The sequence below is a fragment of the Notothenia rossii genome (assembly GCF_949606895.1).
Source record: "Notothenia rossii genome assembly, chromosome: 4".
Classification (NCBI taxonomy): domain Eukaryota; kingdom Metazoa; phylum Chordata; class Actinopteri; order Perciformes; family Nototheniidae; genus Notothenia; species Notothenia rossii.
The window spans coordinates 21,752,982-21,772,198 of NC_136902.1; the positions used below are offsets into that span (position 1 = coordinate 21,752,982).

The window sequence follows — 19,217 nt, forward strand, 5'->3', positions numbered from 1 at the left end:
TCTAGGTCACAAAGCCACACATGTAACTTTAAGCTGTTTATTATAAATATACAAAACATATCAAAACTGATACAATCACTCGGTTAGTAAGAAAACACCAAACTGCAGTGAAAACATTCATCAAACCACTGTTTAAGGCATCAGTGATTAATACTCAAAAGTTAATAGCAAACGTTAAGTTCTAACGTCATGGTTAGATGTTAAACTTGAACTATATTTACCTTTAAAAAAAGAGAGGTGCATGTTCAAATTCATATCAGCATTTTGTTAATAAATCTACTTGTTGCATGGGGGAAACTCTTAGTAACAGATAAATAAAGAATACAACATTATATTAAGATTTGGAAATGTATTTGAAAACTAGTGTGAATGAATTTCATGTGCAAAATGTGTGCCAGACACAAAGAAATTCTTGAAACCACGGCAAATGCTTTTTAGATCTGTTTGCATGAACCTTAATTCAGTTCTGAATGCTTTTAGAAATATCTATTAGGAAATGTTTTAATATAAATAAAACTGGAATACACCATACATTAAGTTTTAAATAAAAAAACAACTGTGAAAAAGAGAAATGCACTCATCTGGGTACCGATAGGTCCGCGTGTTTTGCATCATGTCAACATACAATCTCACAGAGAGTTCAAATAAATACAGCGATAAATAGAGAGGGATATGCAGAGCGAGAGGTCTCCGCTACACCTGGCTCACGATCTCAGCGTTCTCCGCAATGAACCACTGGAGGGGGGTCCCGTCTGCGGCCCTCTGCAGAATCACGTGACCCAAACCCTGCGGAAACAGTCATGAAATCAGTGTTCACCTCAAGCTTTCAGTACAGTAACATATTAGCATCAAGTGAGTTCACCAGAAGAACAATTTTCAGCTATTTTATTTTAAAAATGAACTAATATGTGATTTTTCAAACAGAAATACCTATTACTGCTTCTCCATGTCATTAGTGTTGCATAATATTTAAATCGTCATCCCAATGTCAACGTCAGCAATAAACACATTGCGAAAGGCCCTTTCTTTAGTTATTAAAATAGAGTTTTGAGTAAAAAACACAACTTTTAAATGTTCACCCTTTGATTCCAGAAGAGAGATGGACATTGATTGATATATTAATATGAATGTATTAAATAATCAACCGACTAGCTGCAGCTGTGATGACTCCATCAAACATGTTCTTAGGGGCATTTATAATTTTGAAATGATAATCGACCTTGGGTCTCATGAAAGGCGCTATATAAATCTAAGCTAGTATTATTATTAATCAGCACCAACCTGTCTGAATGGAGGCAGATGAGGCGAGGTGGGGCTCCTGACGCTCAGGGGGCTCTGCTGATTCCTCTGCAGCTGATTCCTCTGATGCCACGACTTCAACTCCTCCGACACGATGTCCCTGGGCAGCATTCGGACGGCATGGTTAGGGTACTCATTCAGCGAGGGCGTGCGCACCAGCCTGGTGTACGGCGGAGGGGGCTTTAGGATTCTGCTCTGGGACAATGCTGCCTCCTGCCAGTGTATCTGCTGAGGGCTGAGTGCCACAGGAGGAGGAGGAGGGGGGGACAGGAAGCTCTGTCCAATGTCTGGGTCCTGAGGGGAGAGGGGGACAGCCTCGGCCCTGGTGTAGGCGGGGCTGGGCTGACACTGGTTGATGTTCTTGGGTGAGCTGGGGAAGCTGGGGATCGCTTTCTTCTGCGCTCCGAAGTGGAACCCGTAAGGCGGCGGGCAGAGCTTGGGCATCTCGGTGGGTTTTTCCCTGCCGGGGGAGCTGATGTAGGAGGAGGAGGAGTGCTCCGAGCTGCTGTCCTCCGAGCTGGAATGGTAAGGACGTAAGGGCGAATACTCTGGAGTACGCACCATGAAGTCAGCAAAGCATCGCCGCTGAGGCAGCCTGGTTCGTCCCCGATTGTTCTCTGAGCCCAGACGCTCCAGGTCAGCAGGCAGCTTCTTTTTGGGAAGTCTGAGGAGACACATCATGAGAAATTGTAAAATGATAGCACACGTTGTTTCCAGATTCAAAAGACATTTAGTTTATCTCCAGCCAAAGTGGGTTACTTAAAAGTTGCCTCCGTTATGAAACAGAAATGATATTAAAGAGATAGAAAAATATGATATTTCATTTCATTTTTTTATTTGTTCCGTTCATGGTATGCACAACTTAATGTATAACAATTATATATAAAACACGTCTCTATAAACACACCATACCCGAAAAGGAGCAGGGAGAAGAAAACAATCGTATATTGCCTGCCCCTTTCTCAAAATAAATAAATAAATAGAAATATATGGTTTGTCCTTCATATTTTCTTATTCCCAGCCAATCATAACAGTATTGTAGGAAAATAAGAGAAACACAAAAACGTACAAAATAAATACTTAGTTCCCACTTGACAGTTAACGGAAATAAACAAAACAATAAAACAACACCAAAACATCACATGTACAAGGAGAAGTGCAACATCCACCTCATCTGAGTTGAGGACAATAACACTCCTGAAAAATGGGATCTATGATTGAGTGTATTCAAATATTCATTAGTTGAGAGTATTGCTTTGTGCATAAGTGTGCTAATGAATCTGAGTTGTCTGTACCTGAAGGACTGGGTGTACTGTCGGCGTACGTGCAGCTCGGGGGTGGAGGGGGCGCTGCAGGAGTGGTTCTGACGCATGGCCGCGTTCCTTATGAACTGAGACAGAGGAATGATGCTCTCTGCAGGTATCTGGGTTCCTGCTGGACTACTGTGAACAAGGGGGGGGGGAAGCATGATGTGGGATATGAAGACGGACAGTAAGATTCATGTTTATTTTATTTGTTATTAAGTTTATATATTTTAGTCTTGTTGACACCAGGGTTATTATAGTAAACTAAGTGAAAATAAGCAGTAGAAAATAATGTAGCAAACTAAAACTATATAATAACAATATCCGGTACTAAAAATGTGATTAAAATTAAACAATTACGTGGTTAAAAAAACAAAAAAACTCAAAAATATCCCAATCAACAAAAACAGATAGCTTTAAACAAACTTGACATTTAATTAATCCCCGTTTTTTTGCCATTGAGTCTTGTACAATTAAATAACAAAATAATATATTAACCTTGGTTGACACACTCTAGCCAGTGCAGTTGTATTAGATGTATTGGACGGGTTGTTATTAAACATTCAGACTCTTACCTGGACCTGCTGCTGCCAGCAGAGCGAAGGTTTGGGGGTTTCCGGTAAGGCGGATCCAGACTGGACTCTTTCCACGGAGAGTTCTGGATGGGCGAGAGCTGGTACTCCACGCTGAGCTGGCTCGATGACTGGAGGCTGCTGGATGACAGCTGGAGGGGATCGGAGTAGCCCAAAACTGGAGGAGAGAGAGCGCTGGACGAGTCTACGTCTGTGGACCATCACAGAAAACATCAAACATGTCAGTTTCCTGCTGCTACAAAATATCACTACCAAAAATGATCATGAATACTTCTAATTCCTAAGGCAGTACTTGCTATGAGGCCCAGGTCTATACTGCATCATAAACATACTTGTAATGCAATATAATCTGCTTCGAGCAATGCATTCTAAAAAGCCCTCAAAATATTCAGAATGCCTTTAATGATAATCATTACACATTATTAAGTATAAGGTCAAGCATCGTAATAGTTCATCATTTGCTCATTTCATTATAATTCCCATAGTTGTAATACAATGTAATATTTGAACAATGCCTTTTTATCATACTATATGCAGTATAATCATATAAAGCCTATGAATATAATGCATTTTAGGTATGGATTGCAAAAACGATGTCAGTGAGTGACCAGCATTTTTAAGGTATTTTGATGCCTTACCTTTTTAAGTCATTATAAAATGCTTGATATTATGGAATGATTATTTGTATAAACCATAATGAATATTGATATGTGCTTAGAGCTATAATCGTACAGTGCTATAAGACATTTTTACAATGCATTAACATTATGTTTACAATGCATTATATATATGGGCGTCAGGGAAAGGTCTTCCTTTCTAATGTATATCCTAATCTAAGCAATCTTATATTTATAAATGTACTCTCCACTGACCATCATCCAGGGCCACCACATCAGACAGGGAGCTGTCATCAGACATGCACAGATCTGCAGACAGAAAGACCATCAAACCCACTGTGTGTTCAGGGATGCAATGCGCAGTTTGTCCTCAGGAGGGCAGCAGCGTCCTCACCTTTGTTTTTGCTGTTAGAGAAGCTGATGCATGGAGAGTTGCATTCACTCTTGATCCTCTGCTGGAAAACGGCTTCCTGCAGATCATTCACCTTCTTCTCCTCCCTCTTGCACTGCTGCAGTCGACTCTTCTTCTGTGGTTTGCTGAGCTTGCCCTCCAGGGACAGTTTGCGGGACGCCTCATAGATTTGCCTCTGAACAGCCAGGTCAGTTTCCAGCACTTGCAGCTCTGAATCCTAGGATAAACACAAGTTCTGACATTTAGTCTAAGCTGATAAATGATCATCTCTTTCATCGCACAAAAACATTATCCACTGATGGCGGCTCCTACCTGTTCATTCACATGGATCAGACCTTCGTCGAGCTTGAAGGAAGCTCCGATCCTCCTTCTGACCCGGGGAAGCTTCTCATCTGGCATCAGAGGATAATCTGAGGGCAGCTCGCCAGTCAGCTCCTGTCAATTCAAAAAAGTCATGATTACCAAAGAGGGACAAGTTTGAGACACACACAAAATAACCTATACCATTTAGACCTACTTTAAAGGTCCCCTACTTTACTCTTTTTCAACAATATATTATAGGTCTGAGTCTCAGGTGTAAACAAAACATTTCTCTGAAGTGTTTGGCTCGAAATACTAAACATGCAACATCATTGTAGCATCCCATAAACCCCTCTGTTTCAGCCCTGTTTCAAAAGTGCTGATTCTGGGTCTGTAGCTTTAAATACAAATGACCTGCCACTCCCAACGCCCCTCTGCCAAGTGTTTGGTTTGAAAGAACACAATAGTGCTCTAGGAGGAGATTCAGGTGAGTAGGTGGGCGGGTGTTACCTTGGTACGTTATTGGCTAATGGTTGCATAACCCAAAAAAGAAATTGTGACATCACAAAATGGCCAAAATGCGATCAGCTGATTTTGTTGAGGTTTTTATATAAATGGATCAGGACAAAAAGAGAGAGATTATTTTTTTCATGAAACTTTCTGAATCTCTTAACGCACAGGGGACACACATGTTTGTATAAAAGACATGAAAAGGTGGATGTTATATAGGTGACCTTTAAATAACATTATGTACATGTTTACATCTTGAGAAGACTTACCGCCTCCCTGATGCAGAGCTGCCTGAGCTCCAGCAGGCAGAGCTCCAGACGCTCCTCCAGAGACTGGTGCTTCAGCTTCAGGGCTCTGGTGTGTGTGGTCAGATCCTTCACCGGGGACACAGGGCTGTCAGGGACTGCAGACACACAGAGAATCTGTTCAGTCTTTTTCTGATTTAGATGGTAATGTGCATTTAATGGATGAATGCCTTTTTAATTTTGTTTTGCGGGTATATCACACTGAAGACACCCAGATTTCCAGGGCAAATTTGCCAGAGGGACAATAAAGTAAGTCTGAACTTAAATAAGGCTTTCTTCCTCATTTTTATTAGCTGAACGTTTTCTTTTTGTGCCTACATTTTGTATCAAATTCATTTTGGGATGATATAGTTGCTTTTGAAAAATTGCAACTTGTAAGCATTACATCATTTTATTCGTTCACTATTTTTAAATCTCAACAACAAATTGCTCAATTATAAATAGATTCAACAATCTGACATGAACTTGCTCTTTTCAAATCAGGTTTTAAGTTTGATTATGCACACTTATCTATAAATGACATACATGGAAATCAGATGTGGTATGTTGTGGTGATTTTCTTACCAGAGTGCACGATTATCCCGCTGTCAGTGTCACTGATCTCCTCTTTACTCTCGATGGCCGTCATCTTGACTATCTGCTCTTAAGTTTATAGAAGTACCTGTTCAAATAAGCACATATAACTGAGATTAGTCAAAATAAGATTGATCACTTGTACAGATTCCCCTGTTGTTTTCACACCACATGGCTTCATTCATGCTCCCTGCTGCTGCTTAACTTAACAGAAGTGAATGACTGGCGAGTGTCTTTTCACACACTTCTCCATACAGCTCTCCATCCCCCCGTCCCCCACCTCCTCCAGCTCTTTCTCTGTCACAAAAGAGGCAGACCCCCACGGTTGACTCGGCACATGTGCGGGGGTCAATCCGAATCGTGGTGCCATGGTGACGGGGCACGGTGCGGCTGGCTAGGAGTGCGTGTCTCCATGAGGCGTGTCAGAGGGCGTTTAAAGAGCCCAGACACCGAAAAAGAAAGCAGATGGCAGAAGGAATTACCCCACTCATGGACTGCACCTGTTTCCCCCACGCACCCCTCCCTCAGCTCCTATTCAACCAGTGTCCAGAAAACCCTCATGGGCTTTGAAGTGGAAGAATGTCTCAATGCTGGGCTTGTCCACGTAGCATCAGAGCACAAGGTCCCTGCCCATTTCACTAACACACTTTCACAAACAGACGAGCGCAACTCATGTTTATGGCCCGCTCTGTTCCACTGTTGCTGTCCCTAAAACATCTGACTGACAATAAACTAAAACCAAGATGCAACAACAAGAAGAGGAAAACAATGGCGACAGCAAATTGGAGTAAACATTTAGGGATAAGTTGAGGCCTTTTAAAACTGGCCAGGGGGTCTGTGGGTTCCTGTTTTGGAGAAATTGCGTCATGACAACATTTTCTTCGGCTAATACATTTTTCCTGGATCTCACATGACAGCAACCACCCTCTCTTAAAGAAGGCCTGCAGATCAAAAGAGAACATTTGACAGCCAACTAAGCGATTAAAGGATATCATTAGCCTCAAGTATTTCGTCAAGAAGTTTCTTTATTTATATCATGGAAACAAATCTTCATTTCAGAACCAAATGACGTGATGTGAATCAGGAATAAGACTGATAATAACAATCATTTTTATCAATGATAAATAAGCGGGTATTTTCTAGGTTAATTGATTAATCGTTTGGTTTGTAAAATGTCAACCCAAAGTTATTGAGTTGAATTTGAGTTTACAGTTTTATATTTCTTTTCTATTGAGTTGACTATAAGTAGACTAATCTTCGCAGCTCTAGTCCGGAATAAAAGGGAAGGCTAGATGAAAACAGACATGGTATAAATGATTGTGATCATAAGGCGGCAATGTATAATCCTCAGCTCATGTCCCATCCTCTGTGTTTGGAGATTGGTATCAGGCCTTCCTGTAGGGACCAGGAGGACACGGAGGTGGACAGGATATTATTGTGGATCTCAGCGGCCTGACCCATTCACCACCGCAACTCATGTGAACTGACGCAGCTATGAACAGCTGTAAAGTACAATGAGGCACAGGCTGCTCGAGTCAGTAAAACAACACTGCAACAAAGGCCCTGTATCCACCGACCAGTCTCAATAATCTGCTGTGGGCACCATATCTGCTGACGACTCGTTGTGGGGCCAATATTGAGACAAGGCTGAAGTGAGAGATGGGGAAAGGAACAGTGCTGAGTTTTTACTGTGCGAGGTCTGCTGCACGCTCAGACACATGTCTCCGTGCTGCAGCGTTCTCAAACTAAAGACGTCAACAGGAATCCAGCCTAGTAATCAGAGACAGGCAGGGTACTGCAGGATTTACCCACCTACACCCCATAACTCTCTGAAGACTTTCACAAGAGTCTGTGGTCGGAGGTCTAGGCTGTGTGAGTGGGTGGGTGCTTTTGGGAAAAACAGCAGATCTCACTAAAACAGCAGATCTCACCAGAAGTTGCAGCGTATTGCCAAGATGTTGATGCCATTTGTCATAGCTTACATACAAGCTTGAGGGAGTGCTCTATGAGAGCCAACAAAACAATACTTTTCTTGATTGAGCGTAACAGGAATAGCAGGCCATTTCCTGGAGGGATAGCTGCTGATAGCACAGTCTCCACCCGGCTTGATTGATGTAGTCAAAACATCTTGATTGCGGGGCATGTGATCATCACTAATTAAGTCTATCTAGAAACGTGTCAGGGATGGGAGCGGACCATCCCTCCCATCCTCGCCACTCATCAGACCGTGACCGTGTATCATCTACGGAAGTGGGTGTTTATGGCAAGAGATCATGATGTGGATTCACTGTCTCCCAGACTTCCCCCCACCACCCTTTCCCATGAGCCTTTGGAGCTGCGATCTCCTGGAATACTGCCACCACCGCCGCGCTCATTACCACTGTGGTCGGCCCTGGAATTGCCAATGGGGACCATGCAGCCTCGCCGGGGAAACAGTGAGGGATGCCTGAAACCAGACCGAGGCCTGTTCAAACCCTGTAATTAAGACTCTCCACTGAGTGCTGATACCATGGAAGAAACCAAACGACTTTACAGCATGCCTTATTTCAGAGTCTGACAAAAAGCCAAAATCCATTCAGCAAAATGGATCCACTCCGCACACAATATGGGCTGCTGGAAGAAAAGTGCATCAATGTGGGAGACCGGCAGGAGGACAAAAAAAAGAAAGTGTTTTGTTGGAACACTGGAGTCAGATCTTTGTTACTGAGTGTAAAACTGCACAGACGGCAGCAAACAGTGGTGGAAAGTAACTGAGTGCATTTACTCATGTTTTGAACTTACTTTCCATTACGTGTTATGCTTCTGCTCTACTACATTTTGAAAGCAAATACTGTCCCTTTAACTGCACTACATGTATTTCAAAGCTGTACTTTTAGATTCAGATTATTGATACAAAGTATAACAAACTAAACCAATACATGATGATGTATTTCATGAGGTAGTATAGTATCTTTACCAGCTGCAGAATTAAACACATGAATGCATCACACTAATAATGCAATCCAATAGTATATACTAATGTATAAGACTGTAGTTTTACCATACCAAAGTAAAAGATCAAAGTTTTTTGTCCACCAATGGTGTCAACATGCAGAGATAGCATAAAAAGCCAAGGTTATTTTGAGTAGTCTGTATCAAAGACAGCGACACTGTCAGGCTCTTTTCTTTGTCAGAACAATACTGTTAAGAAGTGCAGGGGTCTTCGTTTTCCAGCAGAGACAATGCAGGGGTAATAAGCACCATACCGGCCTGCGCTCAGTCACTGGAGGCCATATGCTGGCCAGACACACCAGCTCTGTCCCAGCCAAACGACAGCGTAAATACAGAACGCAAGAAGAGATGCTCCATTGTTCCCTAGAGGCTGAAGGGCTGCCCAGGGATCATGACACCTTGTCCCTCTGAGTCATCATTTCTGAGGCCTCTGAATGGCCACTGGTGGTCATCTCAGGCTGTTGTGGCAGGAAGTGGTTACAGCTTTTCACCCACAAGTACCCACCGTTTATAAAATAACAGGGGTACTGCGGGGGCAAAACCACACAGAGGTGTTGTCTGTAACACCACAGTAGCACTGCATGTCTGTCAACATGTGGACTGATGGAGATTGTGTTTATTGCAGAGGGCACAAACAACTGCCAGCAACCAGCCTGCTGCCACAATTAAATTAGAGTTGTTAATCAGTGAAAGCAACATGTGCATACTCATGGTACAATACAGACAAGTTACTACACTGCAGACTCTGCAGTGTAGAGTCTCAACCTCCCTTCCAAGTAGGAACTGATGTATATTTAATTGCATTTTTTAATGAAAAAGTCAGATCCCTTTTGGATCTTTTGGTTACTTTACTAAGACTGAAACTACTACTTTACTAAGTAAAAAAAGGCAATATCACGTTATTGAATTGTCCAATTTAAATCCTGTGTAAAAGTGTAAATACTCAACGTTAACTCATATAATGAAGTACATGACTTGTGCAAATGCACTTTAGTTACTTTACAACACTGAAGAAGAGTCACCCTTATCTTAATAATATTAATCATATGTTTAAAGACTCATATAATGCAGCACAAATAGCTAATTAATTTAGGCTATTGGCTCTATAGAGCTACAAAAACGTTTACCGATTTGTAACATCCATCACACACTTCATCCTATCTTAATGCTGGTTGCAGTTATGCTCCCATTATATATAATGTTGTTAACCTATTTAAAGTATTGTGTACTCACCTTGAGTTTATTATCTTCTCCTCGAAAGCATCCTCTCCGCTGTGTTCAGACTTTCTCTGCTGCTCAGATGTGAAAGCGACGCTTGGGACATCTGTTTCAGTCAACACCACTGTTTCAGTGACGGGGGAACCATATAAAAGACATTTGCTATGACTTATTTTTTGACACACAAGTAAACTTATTGTTCCTTTAAATTGTCTTATAAACTTGATATACTCTCTTAGAATTGATTTTATTTCATTAAAATAAGTTTCTAACTAGGAAATGAACATTAACATGTACCGGTGATCTCCCCAGACTCTTCATAAATGGTTTGGTCCGACGCTGCTAACTCTCCAGACACGCTCTGCTTATTGACACAGCATGCGACCCACTGAGGGGGCTTTTCCTTTGGAAAGAGGCACAAAACAAGAATGGCCGGGGGGAGAGACAAGTTTTGGTAAAAGCCAGGACAGCTGGTGAGTAAGTAGTGGTGGTAAAAACAAGACTATACTCACCCCGACTTTCCGCCATGATGATGATGAAAACAAATACATTTTGTTGTTTTTGCCACGATGAAAGTCAAACGTAAAAGTAGTCATCATGCACTATACCCCTTTCCAGAATCAAAGGCTAGGTTATATATAGCCTACGTATTCGAATAACATTTAGAAATTAATGTTTCCATCACTTGAATGTTAATTAGACCTACTTTATAAACTGCTATAGCTTAACCTATACAAATATATGACTATTGTTAATTGATTCTCACTTTACTCACAATATAAATAGTCAGGCCCACATTTAATTAAAGTCAATAACAATAGTAGTACCACATAAATATTGACTGGGAACATACAATTAAACAAATAAATTAAATTAACAATAAAGTCCCTTATTAATGATTAATAATGATGTGTCGATCAAAACCCTAGTGATTTATTTTAAATCCCTACATGGTCTGGCTCCACTTTACATTAAAGAACTCTTAACCCCTTATTCTGCTCCGAGACCCCTCAGGTCAGAGTATCAAAGTGGTTAAAGCACCACCATCCAGACTCAAAGCTAAATAGGATCATGCTTTTACTATTAATCTGTAAGGAGCATTTAAATGTAGTTGCTGGTTGAGGAGGGGATAATCAAAACTACATTTATACAGCATATAATATTGTATCTGCTCATAACATATCTTAGACATTATACAATCTGCAAAGTAACAGAGATATGCTTTGCTGCAGAATATCAGACTTTTTTAATAATAATACATTCTATTCTAAACGCCTTTCAACATTTTTGTTAGAAGTAGCCTAACAGATAACAACGCCACATAGATTTAAGTGAACATCATACACAGAAAATGTAAACACAACAGGGATCTCAAGATGTCAAAAATAGAGAGACAAAACATAATGTAAAAGATCGACCACGAAAAGAGAAAATAAAATGACATTAAACAATGCTAGTCTGTACATTTGGGGTTTTATTTTATTTTTAACATGGCTAATTTCTAAAAGTATGGTGACATTTAGGGAGGTTTATTCAATGGCATTAGAGCTTAATGTATTAGTATCAATAATCTCATAATATTAAATGGTGTAGATAATAATAACAAACCTATTGTGTACTTTTTCCTTTTATATTCTTTACAAGTAAAGTTTCCTTATTTAAATTAAGATCTGATTACCTCTTTTTCCCACTGATTATGTATAAAGTCTAAATGTAATTCTGACAAAACAAACAGGCTGTTTTTATTTACCTATAGCCGGTGGCTTCCCTGACTATCCCAAATGTTTCCAGTTCCTTAACCAGGCCCTTGGGTATTCTTAGCCTCTATATCCTGAAAAGGCTCCTCCAGATGGCCTTAGCTCTCTCCTCTCGTCCCGTGATGGAATGAAAAGATCAGCTAATTAAACAAAGTCCAATATCCATGTGAAAGAAGCGCGAGAGTCCTCAGGGAGAAGAGATGCATGCAAATCAATCGCAACTGCTTTGAATTGTAACAAAACAACACATCTTTGCAAACCATAAAGTATTTTATTTCCACAGCACATGGACACACTAAAATCCAGAAGTCATGACAGGAACAGATACACAAACATGCACATTGTAGGGGATTTCTATTAATAGAAAACGGTTCTGCTGAGAACTGTCTCTGTTAACAATTGTGTAGTGACCTTACAAAAAGTAAATGGAATTAAAAGGATGTGATCCGTACTCTTAACAAACGTTAATCCAAGAGGAAGTATGAGAAGTTGAACAATATAATAGGTAAATCACCATAAAAAAACATGACAAATATCCATCTTCTGGTCCTCAACAATTGTTGATCCACATAATTATAAATACAAAATAAGTATTTTCACTCCCTCAACTGAAATTGAACTGTAACGAAGTTAAACGGGTCGCACAAAGACCCCTGACAAAAATAGAGTTAAAATGCTGCAAGCTGTCTTTTTCTTGACATGGCTTTGCTTTCTGGAAATAAACATGTTTCCTGCATGATCCTTATATTAATTATAATATGTTTAAATGTAATTCTCTAGGAAATGTGTAATGAGATGATGCCTGTGATGCTTTTGTTTGTTGAATTTTGTTTGACAATGTGAATTGGGCCACTATGGTGAAATACTTCAGGGGCTGATGGGAGGGTCGGGGCCTCACGTCTGTGTCCGCCTCAGGTTGTCCTTCACACGGACAAACTCCGGGATCTTCTGCTGGTTCTCCCGCTGCCTGATCTCCTCCAGCTCATACTGGAAAGACAAAAGAAAAGTCAGTGTCATGCACCTCATCCTCGTCCAGACCAACACCAGAAACAACATTTCAATCACCAAAAATTCAATATTTTTGGGAAATAACAAGGTCAGATTTGGCCTAAAAATGTGGTTAGTTGTTTTTAAACCTTGGGATTGCACTTATTGTTATGGGTTTATTGTTGTAGCTTTTTTTTTTTTTATTATAATGGGCCACAAGCTAATAAGTTTGGGAAAAACTGGTTTAATAACAATGCATTGTATTTTTAGGCTAACCATATGTTTTTCTTTAAATGTTAGATCTATATTTAAAAATGAACACCTTACTCTGTCGTATAAATTAAATGTAGTATGAAGCATGATTGGCTATTTCCCTATGAAATTGAATGAAGTGGGAGTTTCAAGTAGCAGAAAAAGTAAATACTCAAGTTAAATACCTCAAAGTTTTATTTCAGTGCAGTAGGCCTATGTTTTAGAGCAGACTAACTGCTGGTATTGACCCTGGAAATCCCTTGTTTTAACACTAAAAACAGCCCCTGTATGAGTTGGCCAAAGTGAATGTTTTTGTACTTTATGGCTCCTTTATTGTCTCTCAGCTGTTTGTTATGTGCTTCTGTTTACGTCTTGCATCTTCTGCTGCCTCTTGCGGAGCTCTGTCTCCAGATCCGAGGGCCGCTGTTTGGCCAGCTCCTCCTCCTTGTGCAGCTCCAGTCTGCGCTGCTCCAGCACTCGCTTCAGCTCTGGTCTCTCCTCAGGAAACAGGCCCCTGCATGGTCAGTCAGTCACAGTTACACACACAGTCCAACATGCTCTGCTTCAAATGTTGACCACATTAAAGGTGACCTATTGTGCAAAATCCATTTTTTTACGTCTTTTATACATAAACATGTGTCCCCTCTGTGGAAAGAGATTCTGAAAGTTTCAGGAAAAAAGATTTTTCACTTTTTGTCCTGATCCATTTATATAAAAACCTGTCTGAAAATGAGCTGATCAGATTTTGGCCACTTTATGATGTCATAACGATTTTTTGGCTTGTGTAACCATTAGCCAATAACCATCCACCTTATCACCTGAATCTCCTCCTAGAGCACCATTGTGTTCTTTTGAACCAAATATCTCTCAGAGGGGCGTGGGGAGGGACTCCTTATTTTCATCTAAAGTAACAGACAGAGAATCAGCACTTTTGAAACAGGGTTGAAACAGAGGGGTTTATGGGATGCTACATGTTCTGTTTGGTATTTGAAGACATGTTTTGTACATATCTGAGACCTATATTATATTGATAAAAAACAGTATAATAGGGGACCTTTAAGCTCAGACAGGTATGTTGTTGTTTTTATGTGCTGGACCTCCTGTACCGTTTATGGCTGAGCATCAGCTCCCGGTGCAGGTTCTGGTAGCTCGGCACCAACACTGGGGAGCCGTTCAGTCTGCGGGGCTGGAGGGCCTCGTCCCCGCTGCCGTCTGCTGTGGACTGACGGGACAGACGCTGGCGGCCAACAGACGCCTCTAAGGAACACAAAACAACTCCTACTGTATCTCTTCCTTTTACTTGTACCTCCTCAGATCTGAACACTCCTTCTGAGAAGTCTTGACATGGATCAGTAGACAAACGTTTAAAACTACTGCATCATTGACGTTGCTAATTTAAGATTTTAACCACAAAGTATTTACAAATATAATTAAAGAGTGAACAGCATTTAAATCAAATGTATGTCAAGTAGGTATAAGATAATTATATCAAATCATTCCTAATTTATTCATCAAACAGATGATTATAGATCAATTAATCATTCAAATGCATTGATTAATCTACTTGATAAATCTCGTAGCTTAAGCATTTAAATATAAGATTGTAAGCATGTGACCCTTTCTATCAATCAAATATTCTAATTATCAGTATAATCAACTGTTTTAGAATACTATTTCCATTTACGTTCAGCTTTTGTGTGATAAATACCTTTCTTGTGATTTCCATATCCTGGTTTCTGTAGGTTTAAAAAGATGAAATAAAAAATGAAGAGACATTCTGTTAGTATGTAGTTAAAGTATTCTATTGTTACTAGCTGAGCCAAATATGTTACCATTAATTATACTTTTTGTCAGACAGGGATCAAAACAGGACCAACGTTGTCCCATTCATTCAAAAAAGAAAATGATGTAAGGATCTGAATGTACTTACACCTAGGAACACAAGATGAACACTTGGTATGCCTGTAACTCAACCAGACAGAAACCTTTGCCACACCCGCTGAAATCCAATATTCAGGAGGAGAGGGAGTAACAGATGGTAGATGCTGCTGTAAGTCAAGCATGCTTCTTTAATAAACTGCCTCACAGCTCACCATAAGATCACTGAGCTCTGTTTCTGGGCTTCCAGGGGCCCAATACTGTTTGTGTCTTTTTATGTTCCTGTCAGAGACTTTTAAGTCTCCAGATCCTGTCCCTCCTCAGGCTCCAGCAGAGAGTTTAGAGCTGACAGATAACCTGACGGGCGTCTGACCTGCTGCACGCCATTGTTCCAGTCAGAGCCTGCAGGGCTGGGATTGATTCCAGAAAAATCGCTCCACCTAATCTCATAATTGTCTTTCTCTCTAGAACAGATGCTCTGAAATGCTATAAACAGCTGACCCTATACTTTTGGTTAAATGGTTGTTTTGTTTTCATATGCACAGAACTAATGTTTTTCATTATGACAAAGATAAGTCACGTCTACATGCAGCATGTGGTGTCAACAGTATTTCTGCGTGAGGTTAATAATTTAAGAATCAATGTAGGATGGATAGAAACACTTTTGATGCTTGCCTGATTTTCCTCAAGGGATTCATAAATTAATGATTCTGTAACATGATTCTACATAATATAAAGAGGGATATTAGTGTATTGGTCATAGAATTGAAAAGAAACAACTGTAAATACAGTAACAGTCTGACAGAAGTAAACTAAACCTCTCACAGATGGCCATCAGGCGTTACCCACTTCTTAACGAGATAAAACTAAAGTGAGATAAAACAACTCACTTTTTTTGGAGTTGACGCCATGGAAGGAAGTTGTAGGTGCGCTGTTTCTGTGCAGTAACGGTGTTTCTTAGTCCATTGTTAAAAGTAATCACATCTCCTCACATCGTCTATCTGTTGTCTGTTTCTTTGCTGAATCCAAGAATTGTTGATGAGGGCTCCTCAGAATGAATGTGCCACCTAGCTCTAGTCAAAAGTGTTACTGTACACTAAAATCTTATTACGCTTTCAAGATTACTGCACAACCCCCACAGGGAATAGGATGCTAGATTAGGTGGCTGCTGCAGACGTAAGTGCAGCTTAAAACCGATCTAACACGGCACTATAACAAGTCAACTCAAACAACATGTTGTTTGGTGAAGTAGATTTTTCACTCAATAATAGTTCTCTATTGGAGATATTCAAAGTAAATACATCATTTGCAATGAGTAGTTTTTGGCATTGTATTTGCTGTATTTAAACTTGGTTAGTTATACTTTACATTGAGATGGATACTTTACTCAATACTTTACATTGAAATGGAAATTATTCTAAATGTGCTTAATCAACATTTCTAAAACTCGGTTTCAGGTCACAATCTAGGTTACAGTAGCTATTATGTGGTTTCTGATCAGCACTAAAACTGAAATGACGTGGCACAATCTTTATCATTTATTTGTTTGTGTATTTAATTGGATGTTAATGTTATAATGCAGGCACTAACAATGCAATGGATACAAGGTTTCCAGCTAATGCTTAATAAAAGTCCTGTTTACTTGTAGGCCTTTAAGGCTCGAACCAAAACTAAACAAACAAATGGATTAAACCGACTCAGGATAAAAAAAACACAGAACATACAAAACATTCTGCACTGCAATTAATAGTAAAGTAGTATAGAAAAGTGTATGTGTTTGAGATTAAGTGTGTGTAAAAATATCACCAGTTTATTCTTTCAAAAAATGAATGGTTCACATTTGTGTTTCTTAAGCCACTGTATATTTAAAACCTTAAATTCAGAAGGTATTTACAGTGATTCAGGTGATTTGTGAGCCTTTTCCTCACAAATGGCTGATTGAAAGTTGTTCATAGATCAAATGACAATGGCAGTTTTATATGTATATTCCACAGTTGTCTTCATAGACTAGCTTGTTTAATGAAAGAAACAGACAAAAATTAGGACATGTATTTTCCATTAATGGCCACATGAGGTCACTATGCTCACAAAAGTCATGCTACTTTCCATGTCCCATGATTCCTTGCGGCATTTAGCTTTAAAGCCGACCCGGATGTTCTTCGCGCTCACAGTTTGAATGGCGTTTGAATGGTGCGAGCGTGTTGGACGAGTGTTTGTGTGAGTACATGTGGTATGTTTGAGTGTGTGAATGTGTTCCTCCTAAATCTACACAGTGATCTTATTTGATCTGGTCTGAGTTTGGCTCTGCTCCGACTGGAAATGATAGGAAAAGCGCTCTCGAGCCTCTATGGCGATGAGTAGATGCGATATGTTAGCGAGGGCCTCCACGCTTCAATGTTGTGGTCAGAGATGATGAGTTGATCAGATATACTAGTTCTAGTGAGTTTGGGTTCATCTCAAGCTTCACGACGGACACTGAGTAAAGAAGCGATTCTGATCTAACCACAACCGAGAAGCAGCGTGAGGTACCTGGACGGATATTGAGCGTAAGAAGCTCATTGATATACAGTAAGAGGCACCGCTAGTTTTAATTGTTGCAAAAACACAATGTCATATTCTAAGGTCCTTCCCGCTTTTGTTTTACTGATGAACTCTCTGGACGTTTACTACAACCCGGAGGTGAAAAATAATTAGCTTTAGGCCTATTAAAGTTATGGTACAGTAAGTTTGTTTAGAAAGATGTACCCGTGAAGAGCTCAAGAAGGTACATTTCAGGTGTTGCGGTAACAGACTTTCAAATGTTTAGCATTCTTCAGACTCGAAGGGAATGCGTAATACTTTACAAAAATAAGACTTTGGACAACATTGAATACGCGGGAAAAACGTAGAGCTAGAGTATTCAAAATATAAGAGGTGAAGACATTTAAATGTACCTCGTGATACTGAGTGGTAGACGGAAGGCAAACATGTTTTGTTATGCAGTTATTTTCCCCCACTCGTGAAATTGGGAGGGGTTGATTTAAATTTAGAATAGCTTTACTTTTTTTTTTTTCCTAAAACCAAGTATTGTAGCTGACTGTTTGCTCCACTTTACGTTAACATTCTTCAAATTCTTTGTTGAAGCCTTACCCACAAATGAATTTAAATGTCGATGCAGCAGTTTTTCATCCTATCCATACTGGCTGTTAAGAAGATATTCCTTTAGCAATTTGTTTAAACGTTTGGTATAAAGCCACAAAGGAGCTTCTGTCGTCTTTTTGGAAGCAATTGTGTAACTGAGTTTATTTTAGTACAACATGTGCCGCTTTAGTGTTTCTATACCTCTGGGAAAGCACAAGGAGGAAATGTTTGCTAGGAAAACTATAAATGAAGAACTTTGAATATCCCCACCCCATTAGCTTTTGGCTGAACAATTGTTAGTGCATTTATGCAAAAATATGTCTAGTATGTAGCCTAACATCCTTCATTTGATTCCATGTCTACTACCAGTCAGAATCGTCTTAAAATAAACATATAAACAAATAAACATATATTGTCGTGTGTGTTTTCACTCAGTTGCCAGTTTCATCAGGTATACCTGGGTAAGATACATTCACTCTTGATAAAATGCCCTGCAATAAATCCTACCTGACTGACTTGTTTCTAATATTTTGTCCACCCCAAATATAACTGTAGAAACCTCCCGGTTTGATGCAATAAAAAAAAAATTAAACTAAACCACAAAATGTTTTATATATTATGAAAACACACTTGTCTACACTTCTCCTATATATTGTCTTAAAAACTACATACACACACATAACCTCACGTCTTTTTACTACGGCGGTTTCATTTATTTTCATGTTTTTGTTTTGTTTACATCAATGCAATTACTGCATAATTTTTCCACTAGTAAATACATATGAGTTGGTTATATGCTGTATCCATGGATGTATTAGGGAGAGTCTTTATATTCCATTATATTATATATATATATAAAAACATTTGACTGTACTTTATATTTGAACTGGAACCTCATTTACAATATTGCTTTTTCATCATGTCTTAATACCTGTAACCGTCAAAATAGTAAGTATCACTCTGAAAACTAATAATAAAGTGAAACAAAAAATGCAGAGGTTGACTCACTTTGTGCATTGTATCTCGCGATAATGAACGTTATCTTGGACGACGGCGGCACGTCCACGTGACCTCTTTAGTCCAACCAGCTTTCAGTAAAGA

At 39.6% G+C, this 19,217-nt stretch overlaps 2 protein-coding genes across 5 annotated transcripts; both read right to left on the reverse strand.

The window, feature by feature from the left end:
* Positions 1 to 23: 23 nt before the first annotated feature.
* On the reverse strand, positions 24 to 10,202 carry inavaa (innate immunity activator a). 2 transcript variants are annotated; one of them, XM_079673449.1, is made up of 10 exons: positions 10,138 to 10,202; positions 5,905 to 6,001; positions 5,305 to 5,438; positions 4,538 to 4,660; positions 4,208 to 4,442; positions 4,069 to 4,122; positions 3,179 to 3,386; positions 2,595 to 2,741; positions 1,282 to 1,963; positions 24 to 786 (listed from the first exon to the last, which is right to left on the reverse strand). In XM_079673449.1, the coding sequence occupies exons 2-10, from the start codon at positions 5,966 to 5,968 to the stop codon at positions 694 to 696; spliced, it is 1,740 nt and encodes a 579-aa protein (XP_079529575.1). In that variant the 5' UTR covers positions 5,969 to 6,001; positions 10,138 to 10,202; the 3' UTR covers positions 24 to 693. The 2 variants fall into 2 exon arrangements, with proteins under 2 accessions (XP_079529575.1, XP_079529576.1); XM_079673450.1 differs by lacking the exon at positions 10,138 to 10,202 and adding an exon at positions 7,845 to 7,868.
* Positions 10,203 to 12,162: 1,960 nt separating this feature from the next.
* LOC307037362 (protein FAM107B) lies at positions 12,163 to 19,197 on the reverse strand. 3 transcript variants are annotated; one of them, XM_079678183.1, is made up of 5 exons: positions 19,125 to 19,197; positions 14,827 to 14,854; positions 14,225 to 14,375; positions 13,488 to 13,632; positions 12,163 to 12,866 (listed from the first exon to the last, which is right to left on the reverse strand). In XM_079678183.1, exons 1-5 carry the CDS (start codon positions 19,131 to 19,133, stop codon positions 12,774 to 12,776), a joined length of 426 nt encoding a protein of 141 aa, XP_079534309.1. In that variant the 5' UTR covers positions 19,134 to 19,197; the 3' UTR covers positions 12,163 to 12,773. The 3 variants fall into 3 exon arrangements, with proteins under 3 accessions (XP_079534309.1, XP_079534308.1, XP_079534307.1); XM_079678182.1 differs by lacking the exon at positions 19,125 to 19,197 and adding an exon at positions 15,887 to 19,091; XM_079678181.1 differs by lacking the exon at positions 19,125 to 19,197 and having other exon boundaries at positions 14,827 to 19,091.
* Positions 19,198 to 19,217: the final 20 nt, after the last annotated feature.